This window comes from Bos grunniens, chromosome 8 (genome assembly GCF_055505025.1).
Source record: "Bos grunniens cultivar Pamir isolate PY7600 chromosome 8, Bosgru_T2T1.0, whole genome shotgun sequence".
Taxonomy (NCBI): Eukaryota; Metazoa; Chordata; class Mammalia; order Artiodactyla; family Bovidae; genus Bos; species Bos grunniens.
Window position 1 is genome coordinate 44,571,702 of NC_141172.1, and position 23,170 is coordinate 44,594,871.

General features: G+C 39.7%; 1 protein-coding gene across 2 annotated transcripts in view; it reads left to right on the forward strand.

Moving 5' to 3' along the window:
* The window catches only part of CFAP95 (cilia and flagella associated protein 95), a 104,271-nt gene that overhangs the window by 23,355 nt on the left and 57,746 nt on the right, over positions 1 to 23,170 (forward strand). For both annotated transcript variants that reach the window (XM_086415478.1, XM_086415479.1), the window contains exons 2-4: positions 4,224 to 4,332; positions 19,080 to 19,198; positions 19,767 to 19,835. In XM_086415478.1, coding sequence (XP_086271604.1) covers positions 4,224 to 4,332; positions 19,080 to 19,198; positions 19,767 to 19,835 — 297 coding nt within the window. The remainder of the gene's footprint in view (positions 1 to 4,223; positions 4,333 to 19,079; positions 19,199 to 19,766; positions 19,836 to 23,170) is intronic.

Consider the following 23,170-nt stretch of genomic DNA (forward strand, 5'->3'; position numbering starts at 1 on the left):
AATTGATATTGACAAAGTATTTAAAAATCCGCAACAAAGCATATTGTAGATAGATATAATATTATTACTCATAATAACATTTGCATTTTTATGTCACTTTTCACTTGAGACTCTCATTCAATTGATTTGTGTCCTTAGTGTATGATTCCTAGTTCATCTTGGGGAAACTGAGGCGCAAGTCAATGTTCAACTGACATGATAAAATCAGGACTAATTAGGCCTCTCATATCCTTTATAATACCCTAATCATTTTTACTGTTATTATATGTGGCAAATAAGCCCCTGAAGGCAATGGCACCCTACTCCAGTACTCTTGCCTGGAAAATCCCATGGATGGACGAGCCTGGTAGGCTGTAGTCCATGGGGTCGCTAAGAGTTGGACACAACTGAGCGACTTCACTTTCACTTTTCACTTTCATGCATTGGAGAAGGAAATGGCAACCCACTCCAGTGTTCTTGCCTGGAGAATCCCAGGGACGGGGGAGCCTGGTGGGCTGCCGTCTATGGGGTCGCACAGAGTCGGACACAACTGAAGTGACTTAGCAGCAGCAGCAGCATACATTTAGTATTATAATAAATATATTTTTATTGTTAATTTTACATTTTGAATATTTTATATTTTACATTTTTGAACACATATGTTTATTTTTGCTAGGTTGGCAGCATCTAGGAAATAGGGGCAGGTCTTCAGCTGCGTGTCTCTCAGAACCTGCTGGCTCTGGGCACATCATTTGTGGGCAGCCAGCAGACTTTATGGAATGCCAATTGCATTGGCTTAGTCCTCCAAAGTTTCACTATAGATTGATGTTTTAATGCTGGGCTTTTGATTGTTGTCTGAGATTGTGGTAAGAAAAGGAATGTGTCTGTATTTTTGGTAATCTAGTTATAATACAACTTAAAATACATGGTGGGATAATCAAGGCTGCATTCTGACTTTCATGGACTTTCTTTGCCTTCATGGGTCCCTTCCTCCATTAAAAAAGTTTTAAATGATAGTTTATGATTGCTTTGGTATAAAGATGTATATTGTTCAAGCTTGATTATATTCTTTTTTACTGATTTGAAAGTGATTAAAACACTTTCCTTGGCCCCTAAAAGTTTCCCAGGCCCTGGACACTGGGCCTGTGTGTGTGTGTGTGTGTGCTCAGTCACTCATTCATGTCCAACTCTCTGTAGCCCCATGGATTGTAGCCTGCCAGGCTTCTCTTTCCGTGGGGTTTTCCAGGCAAGAATACTGGAGTGGGTGGCCATTCCCTACTCCAGAGGATGTTCCCAACCCAGGGATCCTATATTGCCTAAGATAGAGATGGGCCCTGGAAATAATACATTGAAATATTACTTGGTGTTTTGGCCTTTCATTCCTGTGTTCCTAGGGAGGTATTCTGGTTTTATTGCCTCAGGGAAGAATGACCCAACAGGCAACAAAAGAGCTAAATTCTTGGCTTTGAGGTTCAAAGCTTTAGGTCTTGGGATAGATTTGAAAGAATAGATGAAGAGCTGGGCTATTCTGTCCCTTAGTAGATGAAGAGTTCATGCACCAAAGATGAAAGAGGCCAGAGAAGTTGAGAATATGTGGATTTGTCTGGGATCCCAAACTTGGATTAAACTTTGGAAATCCTAGAGTAGATGGGACCTATCACTGCCTAATCATTTATTCCCAGGGTAATGTTTCCAGAGCTGTTGATGTGTGGGGCTCTGATGTGTCTCCCAAGCCCAGTGTGGTGGAGACATGAAACAAGTGCCTTCTTTGTGGGCCAGGCAAACAACTCAGGGATGGCATCTGGGTTTCTAGGAACCCTGGTTGGAGAAGGACACAAAAAGGTTTTTGGTGGTTTGGATAGTGGCAGGCTTCCCTGGTGGCTTAGATGGGAAGCGTCTTCTTGCAATGCGGGAGACCAGAGTTCGATCCCTGGGTTAGGAAGATCCCCGGAGAAGGAAATGGCAACCCACTCCAGTACTCTTGCCTTGGAAAATCCCACGTACAGAGGAGCCTGGTAGGCTACATCCCATGGGGTCGCAAAGGGCTGGACACGACTGAGCGACTTCACTTTCACCCTTCTGGCAAAGTGCCAGTCTGTGTAGACTGTGTGGCAGGACGAGGCGGGCAGAGCAGAGCTCTGCATGGATCCATAATGGAAGAACATTGGAGAAGGAGGATGTTTCCATGGGTTCCAGCAAGGAGATATGATGCCAGCAAAGATGGACTCTTGGCATTGTGGTACCACATGAACTCTTTAGAGTTGGAAGAGAACCAGAATTGACAGATTAGGTTTTTTTCACCTGAAATTATGAGCACTTGGAAAAGAAATTAAGTACAATAATGGAAAAATTAAGTTACAAATTTTGTACCTCAGAATTTTTTGAAGCCAGATTAGTATTCATTATATATAGGTTTATATGGGTTCTTTACATTATTTGCAGGACCTTCCACCTTTAATTTTTTTTCCTTTTAACTCTTCTAAAAATCTTAAAATGTATTGGTATAATTTCTGTCCTCATTTTATACATAAGAAAATAAGGGCACAGAAAAGTTAAGTGACTTCCCCAAGGTCACACAGCTAGCACTTTGCTGAGCAATGACTCAAGCCCATGACCCCATTCACTCTACCATTCCTGTTTGTGGTGTTTTTTTTTTTTTTGATTAATTAATTTATTTTTGTCTGTGCTGGGACTTCACTGCTGTGTGCGGACTTTCTCTAGTTGCAGTGAGCCAGGACTACTCTCCAACTGTGGTGCACAAGCTTCTCATTACATGGGCTTCTCTTGTGCAGCATGAGCTCTAGAGTGCTCGGGCTTCAATAGTTATGGTGCACAGGCTCAGCTGCCCTGCAGCATGTGGTATCCTTGTTCCTAGACCTGGGATCAAACCCATGACCCCTGTATTGGCAGGCAGGTTCTTAACCACTGGACCACCAGGGAAGTCCCCTACTCCTGGTTCTTAATGTCTGATATTCCCCTAAAAAACTTCAGTGAGAGCTTTCTCTCAGGCTCTCAAAAAATAGTATTGGTACCAAAATGCTGTTAGTGTTTTGCAGTTAATGCTCAGATGTGAGGAGGGCTGAGGGCTCATCTGCTGAGGCTCTGCTAGCATGCCCTGGGCTCCCTCTCTGCTGTGTTCTATGCAGAGCTCTGCTTCCATGAATGGTGGTGGGGAGGTAAGGGTATAATCTGAATACAGGGCCCCAGCACCAATGCAGTGGGATGAGGTGGGGTGGTCAGGTCCTAGGCTGGGTGCCCCACCCAGGTTAGTTGATGCTGTTCTGCTTCTACAGTCCTGTACTCACACTTAACAACATTGTAGATTTTTCTTATTTAATTGCCCACTCCTTTCCAGACTATGAGCAACTGAAGGCAGGAATTACACCACACTTTCTCCCCATTTGTATCTCCTGCACCTAACAGGATGCCTGGCATGTAATAGGTATTTAAAATATTCGCTCAATGAATGAGCAGATAGGTGGATGGATGGATAATAAGATCCTGGGTACCTCAGTGTCCCTCACATAGTCCTAGTCCCATATCTCTTGATAAAAAAGCAAGCCTCTTTTGATGGGTGTTTGGGTTCAGTTTCCTTTATCTCACCTGAGAAAGCTTTGTGAAAATAGCTCCTTCTGTTGTGGGCCACTTCACCTCCTCTTTCCTTCCTTATCCCCAAACCTTTCCTTTATTATTATTTTCCACCACTGTTTTAGTCAAAATGTTCAGAATACTTTTCCTCTTTCATCTACATGTTTTAAGAACTGTTATGTTTAACTGTTAACTTCCTTTAAACCCTCTTTAGAAGCAGAGACCACATGTTATAAATCCATATGAGTAAATATTTTACTGTCTCTTGTTTTGAGAAGAATTGTAATTAAATTTCATGGTAGAACAATTTCTAAAGTGGTAAGTTGCCTTTCTAAGATATTACCATGTCTTGTTTTAATTCTTACTTTCAGTAACTAATTTACATTATTAAATAAGATTCACTTCACTGGAGTCACTGAATAATCACTGCATTGGATAAGTGTTGTTTTATGACATTAGTTTTATCACGTTTTTAGGAAGTAGCCTCAGTATTACCTGAAAAGAGATGGGCAATATATGTCCCAAATCCAGTAATTTATCATTAGAACAATATCACAAATATAGTAAACTTTCATTGCATTATTTTTAAAATATTTAAATGCAATACATGATAAATAAGCTTTGTCCTTTAACAGATTCTAATTTTTTTTCTTAAGGCACCGTGACAGAGAAACTTATCCTAAAGATTATGATATAGAGGGTCCTGAAGAAGTGAAAAAACTATGTAATTCAACATATCGTCGACTTGGAACCAGTGAACCCCCAGTAAGTAGTAACCACTAATTTCTCTAAGTCCAAATCTTCCTCCTAGTGAAACATGAAAAAGTAGAGGGAGGAGCATTTTCTCAGGGCTCCTCTTACTTGTGTTAGTTACTTAGGCAGGTGGCTTAGCCACTGTTTGCCTCAGTGACCTTACCTGTAAGATGGGAGCACTTCATAAGGTTACTGGGTAAATAAAGCAAATAAAGTGCTTAACTCAGTGCCTGGCACATAGCAAGTGCTCAAGAAATTATTACTGCTATTGTGATACCTTGCTAGATGTCTCCTCTAACCTTCATCATCACCCTATGAAGTAGGTATTCTTATCTCTATTTTACAAATGCAGAGAAACTCCTAGACGTTAAATGACTTACTCAAAGTCACCCAGCCAGGGAGGTGAAAGAGTGAGAGTTTGAACCCATTTCTTTGATTTTATATCTTTTGTATTTAAGGTGACAGAGTTGTAAGTAATTTAAACATGCTGTTATTTCTTATAACATTTGTACAACCAAGTTACTAAAGGAGAAATCATTGCATAAGTACTTTCTGTTTGAATTGTGGATGGATTATTCCATGGTTATTTAGGTGTTTTTTTCTTTCTTTCTTTAAAAGATAATTTTGTTTATTTATTTATTAGCTGTGCTGGGTCTTTTTTTTCTATTTTATTTTAAATTTATTTTTTTATTAAAGGATAATTGCTTTATAGAATTTTGCTGTTTTCTGTCAAACCTCAACATGAATCAGCCATAGGTATACATATATCCCCTCACTTTTGAACCTCCCTCCCACCTTGCTCCCCATCCCATCCCTCTAGGTTGATACAGAGCCCTGTTTGAGTTTCCTGAGCCATACAGCAAATTCCCGTTGGCTATCTATTTTACATGTGGTAATGTAAGTTTCCATGTTACTCTTTCCATACATCTTACCCTCCTCTCCCCTCTCCCCATGTCCATAAGTCTATTCTCTATGTCTGTTTCTCCATTCCTGCCCTGTAAATAAATTCTTCAGAACCATTTTTCTAGATTCTGTATATGTGTGTTAGAATACGATATTTATCTTTCTCTTTCTGACTCACTTCACTCTGTATAATAGGTTCTAGGTTCACTGACCTCATCAGAACTGATTCAAATGAGTTCCTTTTTATGGCTGAATAATATTCCATTGTGTATATGTACCACAATTTCTTTATTCATTCTTCTGTCAATGGGCATCTAGGTTGCTTCCAAGTTCTAGCTATTGTAAATAGTGCTGCAATGAACAATGGGATACATGTGTCTTTTTCAACCCTGGTTTCCTCGGGTATATGCCTAGGAGTGGGATTGCTGGGTCATATGGTGGTTTTATTCCTAGTTTTTTAGGGAATCTCCATACTGTCTTCCATAGTGGCTGTATCAATTTACATTCCCACCAACAGTGCAAGAATATTCCCTTTTCTCCACACCGTCTCCAGCATTTATTGTTTGTAGACTTTTTGATGATGGCCATTCTGACTGGTGTGAGGTAATATCTCATTGTGGTTTTGATTTGCATTTCTCTAGTAATGAGTGATGTTGAGCATCTTTTCATGTGTTTGTTAGCCATCTATATGTCTTCTTTGGAGGAATGTCTGTTTAGTTCTTTTTCCCACTTTTTGACTGGGTTGTTTGTTTTTCTGGTATTGAGTTGTATGAGCTGCTTGTATATTTTGGAAATTAATCCTTTGTCAGTTTTTTCATTTGCTATTATTTTCTCCTATTCTGAGGGTTGTCTTTTCACCTTGATTATAGTTTCCTTTGCTGTGCAAAAGCTTTTAGGTTTAATCAGGTCCCACTTGTTTACTTTTGTTTTTATTTACGTTATTCTAGGAAGTGGGTCACAGAGGATCTTGCTTTGATTTATGTCATTGAGTGTTCTGCCTATGTTTTCCTCTTAGAGTTTTATAGTTTCTGGTCTTACATTTAGGTCTTTAATCCATTTTGAGTCTATCTTTGTGTATGGTGTTAGGAAGTGTTCTAATTTCATTCTTTTACATGTAGCTGTCCAGTTTTCCCAGCACCATTTATTGAAGAGGCTGTCTTTGCCCCATTGTATATTCGTGCCTCCTTTGTCAAAAATAAGGTACCCATAAGTGCATGGGTTTATTTCTGGGCTTTCTATTTTATTTCATTGGTCTATATTTCTGTTTTTGTGCCAGTACCATACTGTCTTGATGACTACAGCTTTGTAGTATAATCTGAAGTCAGGAAGGTTGATTCCTCCAGCTCCATTTTTATTTCTCAAACTATTTAGGTGTTTGCTCAATCAGTGTGAGGCAGGAGCCTCCCAAATTCTGTCCTACAGTGTCAAGAGATTTGGGACTAGTTGATGGCTCGGTTCAACTTCTTAGTTTGGCCTTGGGGCCTGAAGAGTTGGTAATTTCACAGACAGATATGAATGTGTTTAGAAGTCTGGGTTTGGATCACATTCTTCCCCTCAAAGCCTGGGCTACTTTAAAAAAGGGTAAGCCTAGGAAGATCCATAATTCTACCACTGAGGATGGCTCTAGAAAATTCTCTCTTCTGCAAGATGATGGGAAAAATTTAGCTTAGCAGAACCTATGCTGTTCCCCATTCCTTTTATAGTTATCATAGGCAGAGAATAATAAACATAGACTGAAAATGGGAATTTATTATAAAGATGCAGCTGCCTGGATATGGAACAAGGACACTTACTGGAACCAAGACAGCTCTAAAGCAAGTCATCTCTCTCTCTCCCTCTCTCTTTCTCTCCCCTCTGTTTTCTCTCTATCTGATACACACACTCTTTCTCAGAATCTCTATTTCTCTCTGCTTTGTCCTCCTTTAGTCCCACAGCTTAAATCTCAGGGGCATTCTGCCAGTTTCCCCAGTTTTCACCCTGCCCTCTTGCCTTTGCACAAGGCTGCCTAAGTGGTCATTAGCCAGCACATGGATGGAGCTCTTGAGCATAATGCCCAACTCAGAAAATAACCACCCCTTCCCACTTCTCCAAATCCAGCTTACCCCTGCTTTCTTGAGCATGGTGAGGATGAGAGCAAGGTGGACAATGCAGGCATTGTCTGGCATGCACTTAGCATCTTTGACCCTTAAAAACATTTATTTTTTATTCCTAAATGAAAATACTCTTGATCTCTAGATTGTGGGAGGAAGTGAGATGAAGTGAAATATAAGGAGTAGGAACCTCAAACATTTATTCCTTATATTCCATGCATTGTAGCAGTTAATTCTCAGGTTTAATAGAGAATGTATAAATGAAATAATATTTACCCTCTTTATGATTTTCATTCATAGTCATTGAAACCTTGTCCTACCAGGTTTACAGTGTGTGTTAGATAGGAATGTTACTGAATGAACTTGGGTCCACTTCCCAACCTGCAGCAAAGCCAAAATTCAGTTTGAAAATAGAGACAGGATTTTGGAAAAGGTTTACTATAAGTCTCATCTGCAAAACTAAGTTACAGATATGAGGCTCTGGTAATCTATCTGCAGTAGCAGAGCAGCAAGAAGGCAATCAGCTACATATTCATCGGTGGTGGGACAAAGATAAGTGAGTAATCAGGCCCAGATTTGGCTTTGGGAGATGAGATATGGGCCATGTAGAAGAGAAAGATGACAGAGAGCCATTTTAGTGTCTGCCCAAGAGCATCTCATGTAGGAATGGGAGAGGGATTGACTGTATTCCCATGAACTGAGCCAGGACATCGAAGTACAGAGATTGGCATCCTGTATCATGAAACACACCGCTGAATGTTCCCAGAAGAGTTCTCAGCTTCTATTAGAACACTGCAAGAAAGTCAGGTTTGAACGTCCTTCAGTGCCAGAGAGGGTCAGACACAGGCAAACCCAGAGAAACCCAAAACAAGAGTACATGTCCACTTTTCCTGCATTTGCTTCTCTCCTTCCTCATGTCTTCTCACCCTCAAACCCTCAAGGAGCCAGAAGGAGTTGGGGTGTAGGAAAGAATTCCAAGGGGGACAGTTGGGAAGAAATCAGCTGAAGTAGACCAGACTGACACATGCTTCTTGAGAACCTTTCATTTTAAGTGAAATTTTGGCTGGTACATGGGACTGGGCATTTTACTTACTCAGTAAAACTGTTCTTGGGACAGAAGTAGCCAAAAGGTTTTTATAATATCTGAGTGACCAGAAAATCCTGAAGCCTGTCCTATATTTCAGCAAAGAGCATAAAAAGGAACTATCCCTTCCAAGTAACTATGGATGGACAGCAATGAAAGAATAGATTTGTTTTCTGATTGTACCTACTTACAAGACCTATTTGTTCAAAGAGCCAATTGCCCATTTGTATATAAAATAGAAGTCTATTCACATCATCCCTCTCCATCCTCTTCCCTTACTTTAATTTTCTTCATGGCACTTCAATGACTGGACATATTTAAGACTTGTTAGCTGTTAATTGTCTGTCTCTCCCTACTAGAATACAAGCTTTATGGGAGAACAGATGTTGGTCTTTTTTGTTCTCTGCTATATCTCCATTTCCTCTAATGGTGTCTGGCACATAGTGTGTGTGTGTGTGTGTGTGTGTGTGTGTGTGTATGTTAGTCGCTCAGTCATGTCTGAATCTTTGCAACCCATAGACTGTAGCCTGCCAGGCCATGGGATTCTCCAGGCAAGAATATTGGAGTGGGTTGCCATTCCCTTCTCCAGGGCTGGCACACAGTAGGTACACAATAAATATTTACGGAAGGAGGAAAGAAAGGAAGACTGTATTCCACAAATATGTATTAAGTTCCTATTATCTTGTTAAGTGCTGGTCTAAGAAATGTTGTGCCAAGTCATCATGATGAGTGCTAGGGTTAGAAACATAATTCAAAGCAAGGTCACTGTACATCAGGAACTCACAGGCTTTGGGGGGGTAATGGGTGCATGCAACCGCAGTGGTGGTATGTATGATGGATAATATGACAGGAAGAAGGTCAGGGCACTTGAACTGAAATAAGTTGAGGAGAGGGTCAAGGATGGCTTCCTAGGGAATTCCCTACTGGTCCAGTGGTTAGGACTCAGTACTTTCACTGCCGAGAAACCTGGGTTCACTCCCTGGTTGGACACTAAGATCTCGCAAGCTGTGTGGTGGTGTGGCCAAAGAAAAGTATGGCTTCCCAGTAGAGGTGACCACCTGAAGCTTCTGGGCTGAGTGTTTAAAGGAACTATCTGTTGGTGGAATCTGGAAAGGTACTACCCAAATTTCAGTGGTAGCATAGTCGAATTCCTACCCCAGTGACCCCTCTGGCTTCAGGAAGCTGAGTGGAGTCGTGGATTCATAGGGGAGCAGTCATTCAAGCCACTGGAATTTCTGATTGTGTTAATAGTAGTCTAAGTGATTATGGGAAGTAGTATTTTAAATTACAATAGTTTGTGTTATTTTATTTGGACTTCATTAAGGTATTACTTAGCTATAACAGAGTGAGTTCCATGTAAAGTAAATGATCAAGAGTACATCTATCATTATTTCTTCATTTGTTAAGTCCCTCACCCAAGGACCTCATGGCAGATTATGACCCTCTGTCATAATCACTTATGTAAGACCACTTCTAAGGAAGTGTTGCACATTGAATCCCATAAACTTGGAAGGATTAACTACAGAGTAAATTTGATGTTGTATCGCAGAAGATGAGAAATGTCAGATAGAAAGGAACAAAGAGAAATTTGAGTAATTTTATTAAGCAGATTTTTCTTATACAGCTAATGGATCAATGCCAAGGGATTTTTGGAACAGGATAACACTGATGAGCAAATTAGTCTAATATTAGATTAGTATTAACAACATCACAGTCATTTTGGACTTAAAATGGCAAACAAATGAATAGTACAAAAGTGTGCTAACATTCACTTTATGAACAGATGAATACTAAGTAGGTCTCAAGTAAGAGCTGTTTTGGTGGATGAAAATACAACATTTAAAAATTAAAGACCCTAAAAGGAATATAATTATAATGGATTTGAGAAATTAAATTGTCATTTACTTAATTGGTTCAGGTATTTTTTTTTCTTTGATTGACATAGTAGAATAGTATTTTGAACACTACAATCTTACAAATGCTTCCTGCATTCAGATCTAAGTACTACCTGAAAAACACATATGGATCAAATCTTTATAAATGGAATAATTTTAAATGTCAGTGAAAGAGAACCACTTAAACCAGGGAGAAGAAAGATGTTTGGAAGATAGTGGACTATTGAGTCAGGGCCCTTTCTTGCTTTCTATCTCCATAACCTCTGAATTTGAAGTTGATGCCACAGGTTCCAGCATGCTCTCCTGGATTTTGTCTTTTCCTATGTCAGTACAATTGCATCTGACTTTCCTGTTTCAGGAATTCTGTGTAAGTTTTGGCCAACTCGAGCGTATTTCCTTGTCTTATGCTTCAGCTATGGGCTTGGGAACTCTATCGAGTATCACTTCTTGGCACTTGGATGTGAATGAAAGGAGGTATCTGCCATTTTGATCCTATTACTCTCCTTTGTGACTCTTTTTCTGTGTCAGTAGTCATGCCACATGGCTTCCCAGGTGGCTCAGTGGTAAAGAATCTGCCTGCCAGTGCAGGCGGCCCAAGAGATGTGGGTTTGATCCTTGGGTAGGGAAGATCCCCTGGAGTAGGAAATGGCAACCCGCTCCAGTATTCTTACCTAACAATTTCTATGGACAGAGGAGCCTTGTGGTCTGCAGCGTATGGGGCCTGCAAAGAGTCAGACAGGACTGAGTGATTGAGCCCAGTCATGCCCTAATTTAACTTTTAGAGAAACTAGCTTTTAATATTTCATATGTGTCCATTTGCTTGTGTGCGTGTGTGCGTGCTAAGTCACTTCAGTCCTTCAGTATGAGTTAGAGGAGCATGCTTTCAGGGAACCCTTATAAGGAACCCCCCAAAAAATGCCTGTTGGGCATCATTTAAAATGAATCTTGCTGAGAGAGATTCTGCCAGGGGGTAAGTCTTCCTCAGCACAAATAGGCTGGTTACATTCTAATGTGAAACTTGAGGCGAAGTCCTAAGTGACCTACTCTTTTCCTGTACCCATTATCCAGATTATACACCTACTGGCTTTCCTTAAATGTAGCTATACGGGAAGAGTTCATTTTGGAAGATTAGAAATAGAGACTTAAAAAATTGATACTCAGGAAAATGGGGAATAAGAATGATATTATGAAGTGTACTTCCTGTATACATATTAGATATTTTTTATATTACCATTTTACTCAAGATAGATTTTATTATGCAAATTAAATGGAAATTTTAGTGCTTATCCTGTAAGCTTGTGCTATGATAATTGCACATATCAAATTGCTGATATCCAGTTTGTGATACATATATATATACAGCCCAAAAGACTTTTAAACATATGGAAGTGTTTTTATAAATTATCCACCCTTATGTCAGGTTATGAACATTTCTAGACCAAAGTGATTTTTCACATTAAGATGGTGTAGGATTAGGTTTGCCTACACACAACAGAAACCAGAAATCAACAGTGGCTGTTCACGTAAGGTTTTATTCTTTTATATAAAAAGTCGGTGGCACCAAGCAGCCCCCTGCATTGAGCCGTGGGTATAAGGGTTTGGAGTTGGGTGTGCTGTGCCCCACCCTCAGTACAGAGCAGAGAAGGCGGATGTTTCTTTGGGGTCATGTTGGTGTGCGTCAGAGGAACTTAAATATCTGGCCTTGGTTCAGAAATCTAACAGATTGCCAGACAAAAGGAAACACTTGAAGTAAGAAGCTTCCTGTAAAGCTTTATAGGTAGAGTTTATATTTATAGCACCAATGTACATTTTGAAACCTTCTTTCAGGAGTGGGAGTAAAAGGGGAAAAAAGGGGGGTGGTGGGTGAAGGGGTAGATGAAAGCTTTAATTTAAAAAGAAAGTTCAAAGAAAGGAAATTATTTTGATTAAATATATTTCATTTGGGTATTTTTGGACCATATAGTAAATTAATTGTTAAACTGCAGTCGAGTTGTGGGAGTGAGAGTTTTGATAAGCCCTGTATGGACTGCATTGTGAATCACTTGCCAGTTGTATTTTATGGAGCTTATTTAATGATTTAAAAGACTGTACTGTATATAGGAGGTATGTTGCCTTCTTATTTGTATGTTTACCATATACTTTGATATTTGAAATGTTATGTACTGGAAAGGCCACTTATATTTCTAGAAAAGATTGGATTTTATGTAACCTCTTTTCCTTGAATTAACAGCAATAAAAAAATTAAAAAAAAAAAAAGTCTAGAGGATAACAGGCCAAGAGTGGTATGAACGTTCGATAAATTGTCAGACACCTACTGCTTCTTGCTTTCTGCTCTGCCATCCCTTACAAAAGGCCCAGTATGGCTGCTGGAAATCTGCCATTATGTCCACATTCCATGCCATAGAAAGAGAAACAGAAGCTGCAGGTTGTATATATTAATTCCATTATGTCCTATTGTCCAGAACAAGTCACTGGTCATTTCTAAGTATAAGGGAGGTTAGAAATGTAGTCTGAAACCTCATGGGCCCAACTAAAATCTGAGGGTTCTATTATTGATGAATAACAGAATTGGAAGTCTAATATTGGAGCATACTATTTACCTCTGATATGGAGGACACAGAGGGTAAGCGTGGGCTCTGCTGACAGATTGCTTCTCATTGATTCTTGGCTCCACCACCTACTAGGTTGTAACTTTGGTCAAGAGTTTACAATTTTCTGTTTCTTTATTTACTTGGGTAAAAAGTGGGAATAGAGTTTTCATGAGCATTTAATGTGAAGACATTTAGAATGGTGTCTGATCAATATGGCATTGTTATTGCCATTATTCCATGGTTTATTGCAACTAACTAAGCTACACCCAGTAGTCTCTGGGTTTTATTTACTACTATAGCTCTAGAACTTAGTAGGATGCCTGGCATTTCACATATATGGACGGATGGATGAATGACTGAATGAGTCAGACTGCTTGTTTTAAATTGTGGAATTTCTTTTCTCTCTGGTTTATCTGAGCATTAATCCCTTTCAACCTCAGTTTTCCCCTCCTTAAAATGAAGATAAAATAAGCCAAGAGTCTTTCCTTTCTCCCTCCAGAACTACTCTCTACCCGTCTCAACCCTGCTGTGTACCAAGGAGGCTGACCTTTATGGATTATGTCAGTGAGTTTTTTGCCCTCTGGCTTTCTGTGAATTTCCAGGAACTGGCCTGTGGAAGGCACTGACAGGTGATCAGCAATGGAAGGAGAGCTGGCTCTGACATTTCTTTGCTTTCCTCCTGAGAGGCCATTTTGACAGTGGCTGTCTTCTATGGATTAAATGATTGTGTCCCTTTCAAACTCAAATGTTGAAATTCTAACTCCCAGTTCAGTTCAGTTCAGTCGTTCAGTTGTGTCCGACTCTTTGCGACCCCATGAATCGCAGCACGCCAGGCCTCCCTGTCCATCACCAACTCCCGGAGTTCACCCAGCCTCACGTCCATCGAGTCAGTGATGCCATCCAGCCATCTCATCGTCTGTAGTCCCCTTCTCCTCCTGCCCCCAATCCCTCCCAGCATCAGAGTCTTTTCCAATGAGTCAACTCTTCGCATGAGGTGGCCAAAGTCCTGGAGTTTCAGCTTTAGCATCAGTCCTTCCAAAGAAATCCCAGGGCTGATCTCCTTCAGAATGGACTGGTTGGATCTCCTTGCAGTCCAAGGGACTCTCAGGAGTCTTCTCCAACACCACAGTTCAAAAGCATCAGTTCTTCAGTGCTCAGCCTTCTTCACAGTCCAACTCTCACATCCATACATGACCACAGGAAAAACCATAGCCTTGACTAGACGAACCTTTGTTGGCAAAGTAATGTCTCTGCTTTTGAATATGCTATCTAGGTTGGTCATAACTTTCCTTCCAAGGAGTAAGCGTCTTAATTTCATGGCTGCAGTCACCATCTGCAGTGATTTTGGAGCTCAAAAAAATAAAGTTTGACACTGTTTCCACTGTTTCCCCATCTATTTCCCATGAAGTCATGGGACCAGATGCCATGATCTTCATTTTTTGAATGTTGAGCTTTAAGCCAACTTTTTCACTCTCTACTTTCATTTTCATCAAGAGGCTTTTTAGTTCCTCTTCACTTTCTGCCATAAGGGTGGTGTCATCTGCATATCTGAGGTTATTGATATTTCTCCCAGCAATTTTGATTCCAGCTTGTGTTTCTTCCAGTACAGCATTTCTCATGATGTACTCTGCATATAAGTTAAATAAGCAGGGTGACAATATACAGCCTTGGCATACTCCTTTTCCTATTTGGAACCAGTCTGTTGTTCCATATCCAGTTCTAACTGTTGCTTCCTGACCTGCATACAAATTTCTCAAGAGGCAGATCAGGTGGTCTGATATTCCCATCTCTTTCAGAATTTTCCACAGTTTATTGTGATCCACACAGTCAAAGGCTTTGGCATAGTCAGTAAAGCAGAAATAGATGTTTTTCTGGAACTCTCTTGCTTTTTCCATGATCCAGCAGATGTTGGCAATTTGATCTCTGGTTCCTCTGCCTTTTCTAAAACCAGCTTGAACATCTGGAAGTTCACAGTTCATCTATTGCTGAAGCCTGGCTTGGAGAATTTTGAGCATTACTTTACTAGCATGTGAGATGAGTGAAACTGTGTGGTAGTCTGAGCATTCTTTGGCATTGCCTTTCTTTGGGATTGGAATGAAAACTGACCCTTTCCAGTCCTGTGGCCACTGCTGAGTTTTCCAAATTTGCTGGCATATTGAGTGCAGCACTTTCATAGCATCATCTTTCAGGATTTGAAAGAGCTCAACTGGAATTCCATCACCTCCACTAGCTTTGTTTGTAGTGATGCTTTCTAAGGCCCACTTGACTTCACATTCCAGGATGTCTGGCTCTAGGTCAGTGATCACACCATTGTGATGATCTGGGTCATGAAGATCTTTTTTGTACACTTCTTCTGTGTATTCTTGCCATCTCTTCTTAATATATTCTGCTTTTGTTAGGTCCATACCATTTCTGTCCTTTATCGAGCTCATCTTTGCATGAAATGTTCCCTTGGTATCTCTAATTTTCTTGAAGAGATCTCTAGTATTTCCCATTCTGTTGTTTTCTTCTATTTCTTTGCATTGATCGCTGAAGAAGGCAAGGCTTGCTTATCTCTTCTTGCTATTCTTTGGAACTCTGCATTCAGATGCTTATATCTTTCCTTTGCTCCTTTGCTTTTCACTTCTCTTCTTTTCACAGCTATTTGTAAGGCCTCCCCAGACAGCCATTTTGCTTTTTTGCATTTCTTTTCCACAGGGATGGTCTTGGTAACTATCTCCTGTATAATGTCACGAACCTCATTCCATAGTTCATCAGGCACTCTATCTATCAGATCTAGGCCCTTAAATCTATTTCTCACTTTCACTGTATAATCATAAGGGATTTGATTTAGGTCATACCTGTATGGTCTAGTGGTTTTCCCTACTTTCTTCAATTTCAGTCTGAATTTGGCAATAAGGAGTTCATAGTCTGAGCCACAGTCAGCTCCCGGTCTTGTTTTTGCTGACAGTATAGAGCTTCTCCATCTTTGGCTGCAAAGAATATAATCAATCTGATTTTGGCGTTGACCATCTGGTGATGTCCATGTGTAGAGTCTTCTCTTGTGTTGTTGGAAGAGGGTGTTTGCTATGGCCAGTGCATTTTCTTGGCAAAACTCTATTAGTCTTTGCCCTGCTTCATTCTGTATTCCAAGGCCAAATTTGCCTGTTACTCCAGGTGTTTCTTGACTTCCTACTTTTGCATTCCAGTCCCCTATAATGAAAAGCACATCTTTTGTGGATGTTACTTCTAAAAGGTCTTGTAGGTCTTCATAGAACCGTTCAACTTCAGCTTCTTCAGCATTACTGGTTGGGGCATAGACTTGGATTACTGTGATATTGAATGGTTTGCCTTGGAAACGAACAGAGATCATTCTGTCATTTTTGAGATTGCATCCAAGTACTGCATTTCGGACTCTTTTGTTGACCATGATGGCTACTCCATTTCTTCTGAGGGATTCCTGCCTGTAGTAGTAGATATAATGGTCATCGGAGTTAAATTCACCCATTCCAGTCCATTTCAGTTCACTGATTCCTAGAATGTTGACATTCACTCTTGCCATCTCTTGTTTGACCACTTCAATTTTGCCTTGATTCATGGATCTGACATTCCAGGTACCTATGCAATATTGCTCTTTACAGCATCGGACCTTGCTTCTATCACCAGTCACATCCACAGCTGGCTATTGTTTTTGCTTTGGCTCCATCCCTTCATTCTTTCTGGAGTTATTTCTCCACTGATCTCCAGTAGCATATTGGGCCCCTACTGACATGGGGAGTTCCTCTTTCAGTATCCTATCATTTTGCCTTTTCGTACTCCCAGCGTGATGCAATTAAGAGATGGGGCATATGGGAGGTGTTTAGTTCATGAACGTGGAGTCCTCATGAATGAGATTAATACCCTTATAATAGAGACACCAAAGAGCTCTTACCCACTTCTGCCATTGTGAAGACATTGTGAAAAGAGGGCTGTCTATCAACTAGAAAGTAGACTCTCACCAGTCACTGCTTGTGCCTTGATCTTGGCCTTCTCAGCCTTCAGAATTCTAAGAAATAATTACCTACTGTGTATAAGTCACTCAGTCTATGAGATTTGTAACAACAGCCTGAGCAGACTAAAACATTGTGTCTGTTCTGAAAGCCACAACTACCAAGTGACCCTCTCTTTAGAGCTATAGATCTGAGTTCCATAACTGCCCAACCTGTGACTCACCAGTATTGCTGTTGTCAGGGTGCTTCATCGTTGTATGCTGGTTTTCTGAATTCTGGCCACACTTTTATAAGTAGATTCTCTATTAAACTTTCTTCATTTCCCCCATATGATTTTTCTTTTACTTCTGGCACCATAATTAATACATAACACTCAGGGTTGCTTTAAGTATCTAGAGGGATAATGTATATTAAATGCTTAATATGGTATCTGATACAGAATCCGTCTAGTCAAGGCTATGGTTTTTCCAGTGGTCATGTATGGATGTGAGAGTTGGACTGTGAAGAAGGCTGAGCACCAAAGAATTGATGCTTTTGAACTGTGGTGTTGGAGAAGACTCTTGAGAGTCCCTTGGACTGCTAGGAGATCCAACCAGTCCATTCTGAAGGAGATCAGCCCTGGGATTTCTTTGGAAGGAATGATGCTAAAGCTGAAACTCCAGGACTTTGGCCACCTCATGCGAAGAGTTGACTCATTGGAAAAGACTCTGATGCTGGGAGGGATTGGGGGCAGGAGGAGAAGGGGACGACAGATGATGAGATGGCTGGATGGCATCACTGATTCGATGGACGTGAGGCTGGGTGAACTCCGGGAGTTGGTGATGGACAGGGAGGCCTGGCGTGCTGCGATTCATGGGGTGGCAAAGAGTCGGACACGACTGAGCGACTAAACTGAACTGAACTGGTACAGAATAAGCAGTCAATAAACTTAAAAGCCACTAATGCTATTATCTGTTTCCTTTTACTATTCATTATTTAAATTTGGCAATACCTTTGTTTTATATAATTTTCAATGGTGTTGATTGATTTATTGAAATATTTACTGTCAAAAATGACTAGATCATATCTAAGATTAATTGTTGGGCCAACCTTACACCTTAAAAACAAAATGATACCTAGTAATTTTTTCCCTAAAAGATAATGCTTTATTTTTCATTAGAGTGTAAAATATGGAGCCCAATATAGAGTCCTCTGCTGCTGATTTGTGAAACTTGGAATCTCTGAGGAAGAATAGTTGAGTTACAAGTATAAGAGTCAGAGCTGGGAAATTAGGCTGCGAGGCTGTTGATTCAGGAGGTGAGGTCTTAGGGGACAGAAATCATAGAAGCCATGGAGTAGACCAAGGAACCAGGATCAGAGACTAAAGTTAAAATTGCTTTGAATAGGATGGGTTCTTAGTTTTACAGAGCCTCTTTAATCTTCACAAAAATGGACCAAAGGAATTTGACTCTAGCTCTCGGATACTCTTGCAGTTGAAGTCTTCAGTTTTCTAAACAGTATTTTCTCTCTCTTTCTCTTTTTTTTTAAAAAACAAAATCTAGTGGAATTGATATGATCTGAGGCTTCATTGGATATCTTAGGGAAGCTTGTCTTCAGGTTTGTAGCAAGTAATTGATTCTCTTGGTGGTAATGAGTTCTGAATCTCTGCTGTGAACCTCCATATTTGTGATCTTCTAGAGTATTGTATGGGAAAAATATTGAATCCTCAGCATACATTTTTATTCCTAAGGTCCTCTAGACATTACCCATGATGCTTCTGCAATTGACTTGAGTATATCTTATAATTATCAGGTTTTTCTCATAGTAATAATTGTTTGATAGTTCATTGAATTATCTTCTGTGATAGAGAATGGATAACAACGATAATGGTGGTATCTAAAGTCATGTGTGATTTACAAAGTGATTGCTACGTTTTCTTACTTAGGGAAGTTAAAATATACTACCTTGAGAAGGAAATAGAAAGCAAATAAGAGTTAGTATTTAGTTGAATGAAGTACTTTCTATTTCATGGAAACAACCAATCTGATTTTTGTTCCAACAAAACATAGTAAGAAATTGCCATTTTCATATATTTATGATGAAATCATTGACTGCTATGGGACATTTATTTTTTAATATGAATAGAGTCAACAATTAAAATCAGAATGTACTTCAGCAGAAATATATTTTAGTAAGTGAGAATTTTTAACTATTTATTTTCTTTATATGTAATTTTTTATTTTTTCCAGGTTTGGATATCAGAAACACGTGAAAAAATGGCACAGGTTTGTTTAAACACAAAACTGGCCAAAATAAAGAGCAAGGCTTTATTGAATGAGGAAACTATGAACTCTGGAATTATTGAAAGGTATGCTTAATATAGCCCTTTGCTTGGAACAGACATCTACAGGAAAGGGCTAATAAATAAGCAGTGAAGGAGGTAGGTTAGACCCAGCTACACATTATTGGACTACAGCAAGCACGGACACCACATCTCAAGCTGCCATGCTTTCTGTTCATGCTGCTTCCTCTGTCTGGAATTCCCTTTCCCTTGGTTGTTTTCCAGTCAGCTCTGTGCATTATAGGTCCAATTAAAGTGTCTTTTTCCCTTTACGTGTTTTTTTCTGGTCATGCTTCTGACAACCTAGGTTTGAACCCCATCTCTACAATTTATTGCTAAAAGTTAGTGCCTTTCTGTGGAAATGCATGACATAGACTTCCTCTTGTATTGTAGTTATTGGACAGAATGCTGAAATTTTCCATTTACTTGTTGAGACATTTTATTAATATTTTGCAAAGTGCATTAAACTTGCAAATATGGAAATCCTTTAAAAATTTATTATAAAAATTCAGCTCCCAAATTAGTTTTGTATGGCTTTGAAAGTTTGTAAATGTCAGTTTAACGTGTTTTCTAAAAATTGTTATCTTGTTTCCAGGGACACTGGATTGCCTGCCACAGGTTTTGGAGCTCTCTTTACTAGACGCTCACCAGATTGGAGCAAAATGTTCGTAGTCCCTAAACTGCTGCAGATTGCACAAAATGTTTCTTAATGATTCAGAAGGTTTAATTGCAGGGGTGAAGGAATTAGTGGTGAACCAAAGTCAACAAACTGCCCTTTATGTGGTATCTTACAGGTTACTTTCCTTTCTTAAAAAAAAATGGTGTTTGTTTTTTTCCAATTTATGAACACCATCAGACTGTTAGAAGAAAAGTAGATTATCATTTAAAAAATATGAACAGTGATATATGTGTTTGTGTGCATGTGTATACACAAAAATTAGCATGAGACTTCTTTCCTTTAACAAGCTTTTCCCATCAATATGCAAGCAATAATAACAATAATACAGTAGTCAATACTCAATATTTGTAGATTCTATGTTTGTAAATTCTCTTACTGCTAAAACTGATTTGTAACCCCCAAGTCAATACTAAGGGTGCTGTTGCAGACAATAATGCATATGCATAAAGACATTCAGTTCAGTTCAGTTCAGTCGCTCAGTCGTGTCCGACTCTTTGCAACCCCATGAATCGCAGCACACCAGGCCTCCCTGTCCATCACCAACTCCCGGAGTTCACTCAGACTCACGTCCATCGAATCAGTGATGCCATCCAGCCATCTCATCGTCTGTCGTCCCCTTCTCCTCCTGCCCCCAATCCCTCCAGCATCAGAGTCTTTTCCAGTGAGTCAACTCTTTGCATGAGGTGGCCAAAGTCCTGGAGTTTCAGCTTTAGCATCATTGCTTCCAAAGAAATCCCAGGGCTGATCTCCTTCAGAATGGACTGGTTGGATCTCCTAGCAGTCCAAGGGACTCTCAAGAGTCTTCTCCAACACCACAGTTCAAAAGCATCAATTCTTTGGCACTCAGCTTTCTTCACAGTCCAACTCTCACATCCATACATGACCACTGGAAAAACCATAGCCTTGACTAGATGGACCTTTGTTGGCAAAGTAATGTCTGTGCTTTTCAATATGCTATCTAGGTTGGTCATAACTTTCCTTCCAAGGAGTAAGTGACTTTAATTTCATGGCTGCAGTCACCATCTGCAGTGATTTTGGAGCCCCTAAAAATAAAGTCTGACACTGTTTCCACTGTTTCCCCATCTATTTCCCATGAAGTGATGGGACCGGATGCCATGATCTTCGTTTTCTGAATGTTGAGCTTTAAGCCAACTTTTTCACTCTCCACTTTCACTTTCATCAAGAGACTTTGTAGTTCCTCTTCACCTTCTGCCATAAGGGTGGTGTCATCTGCATATCTGAGGTTATTGATATTTCTCCCAGCAATCTTGATTCCAGCTTGTGCTTCTTCCAGCCCAGCATTTCTCATGATGTACTCTGCATATAAGTTAAATAAGCAGGGTGACAATATACAGCCTTGACGTACTCCTTTTCCTATTTGGAACCAGTTTGTTGTTCCATGTCCAGTTCTAACTGTTGCTTCTTGACACGCATACAGATTTCTCAAAAGGCAGATCATTAAAGACATTAATGGTGGCAAAATGGTGGCAAAATTAATGGTGGCAAAATATTTGAGCCAACCAAAGCACACATTCCCAGCTGAGGTGAAAAAAGGTGAGACTACCTTCTTGTTTCAGTTTTCAGAGTGTATGCAAGTGTCCTTTTCACAATCCTGTATTTTTTGCATTTTTTTGGTGATTTTTTAGTGATTTTGCTGTTTGAAATGGTTTCTAAGTGTAGTGCTGAAATGTTATTTATTGTTCCTAAGGGCAAGAAGGCTGTGATATGATTTATGCAGATAATAGATGAATTTCCTTCAGGCATGAGTTACAAGTGCTGCTGGCCATACTCAAAGTTAATGCATAAACTATATATTGAATAGAACGTCTTTAAACAGAAACACACATGAAACCAAAATATGTATTGATTTTCTGATGAAAATGTTGTAACCAGAGCTTGAAGGAACCTAACCCTGTATTTCTCCTAATACATTCAAGATTTTCTAATTCAGTGTTCACAATGACTTTGCAGAACATTACTGTGACTAGTGAGAAGTGACTGTATAGGAAGAAACTACTATTTTTTTTAACTAATAAAAGAAATTGCTTTTGGAGACAACATGGTTTGTCACTACAGAAAAAATATTTCTTTTCTACTCATCTTTGTAAAGAAGACAAACTTTCATAATTGCTATAATTATATATATATGCATATATATAAGTGATGAAATATAGGTAACTATAAGCATGAAATGGAGAAGGCAATGGCACCCCACTCCAGTACTCTTGCCTGGAAAATCCATGGATGGAGGAGCCTGGGAGGCTGCAGTCCATGGGGTCACTAAGAGTCAGACACGACTGAGCGACTGAGCGACTTCACTTTCACTTTTCACTTTCATGCATTGGAGAAGGAAATGGCAACCAACGCCAGTGTTCTTGCCTGGAGAATCCCAGGGACGGGGGAGCCTGGTGGGCTGCCGTCTACGGGGTCGCACAGAGTCGGACACTACTGAAGTGACTTAGCAGCAGCAGCATAAGCATGAAAAAATTCTAAGTGTTGGATCGTGTATTATGAAGATATGAGTGTATATATCATCACTGGCAATTTAGTTGTTTGTGCTTCCTTTGAGAACTGTCTGGCTTTAGAGCTAACCTATTTTGCAGAGTGTGTGTAGGGTGGTAGTGGAAAGTGCTGTAAGCTGACCCTGAGTTGTCTCCTACAACTCCAAGTAGGGAAAATATTCTCGGATATAGAGGAACTGGAAAGTATATCTTGAGGAGAAAGAAATGCCAGGGAAAATAAGTGCAGTTAAGCCCAGAGAAGTACAGCAGAGGCATTCAACTCATATCTCTTATACTCACAGTGAATACACCAGCTGAGCCTCCCTTTTCAGTGGACCATGTATAGAGTCATCAAAAGCAGAGGCAACTGATCATCTTATTAATAATACAGCTGAATTCCTGGTCTTAAAAATATCATGACACATTTAAAGAACAAAAGCATCATGAAGAATGAAAAGACATAGACAACTTCTACCAGATGAAATAGACCTGATGGAACAAATGTAACAGGAGTTCAAAACTAATGGAACAGAAATAGAAAGCTTAATTACTTAGGGAAATAAAGAAAATGGTTGCAAATATAAGGCAAAATAATAAAAATCAGATTGACAGTAGTTTCCAAACAGCAACACTGGATGCAAGAGCATATTAAAGTATTGAAGGAAAAGAATTTTGAGCCCATAATTATTTAAATGTGAGAGTCAAATAAAGATACTTTCAGGTATACAAGGACTAATTTCAGACTTACTGTCCTGACATGAATAATGATAGAACTGGGCAAAATATTAATATGTTATGCAACTGTTGTCAGGATTGAAT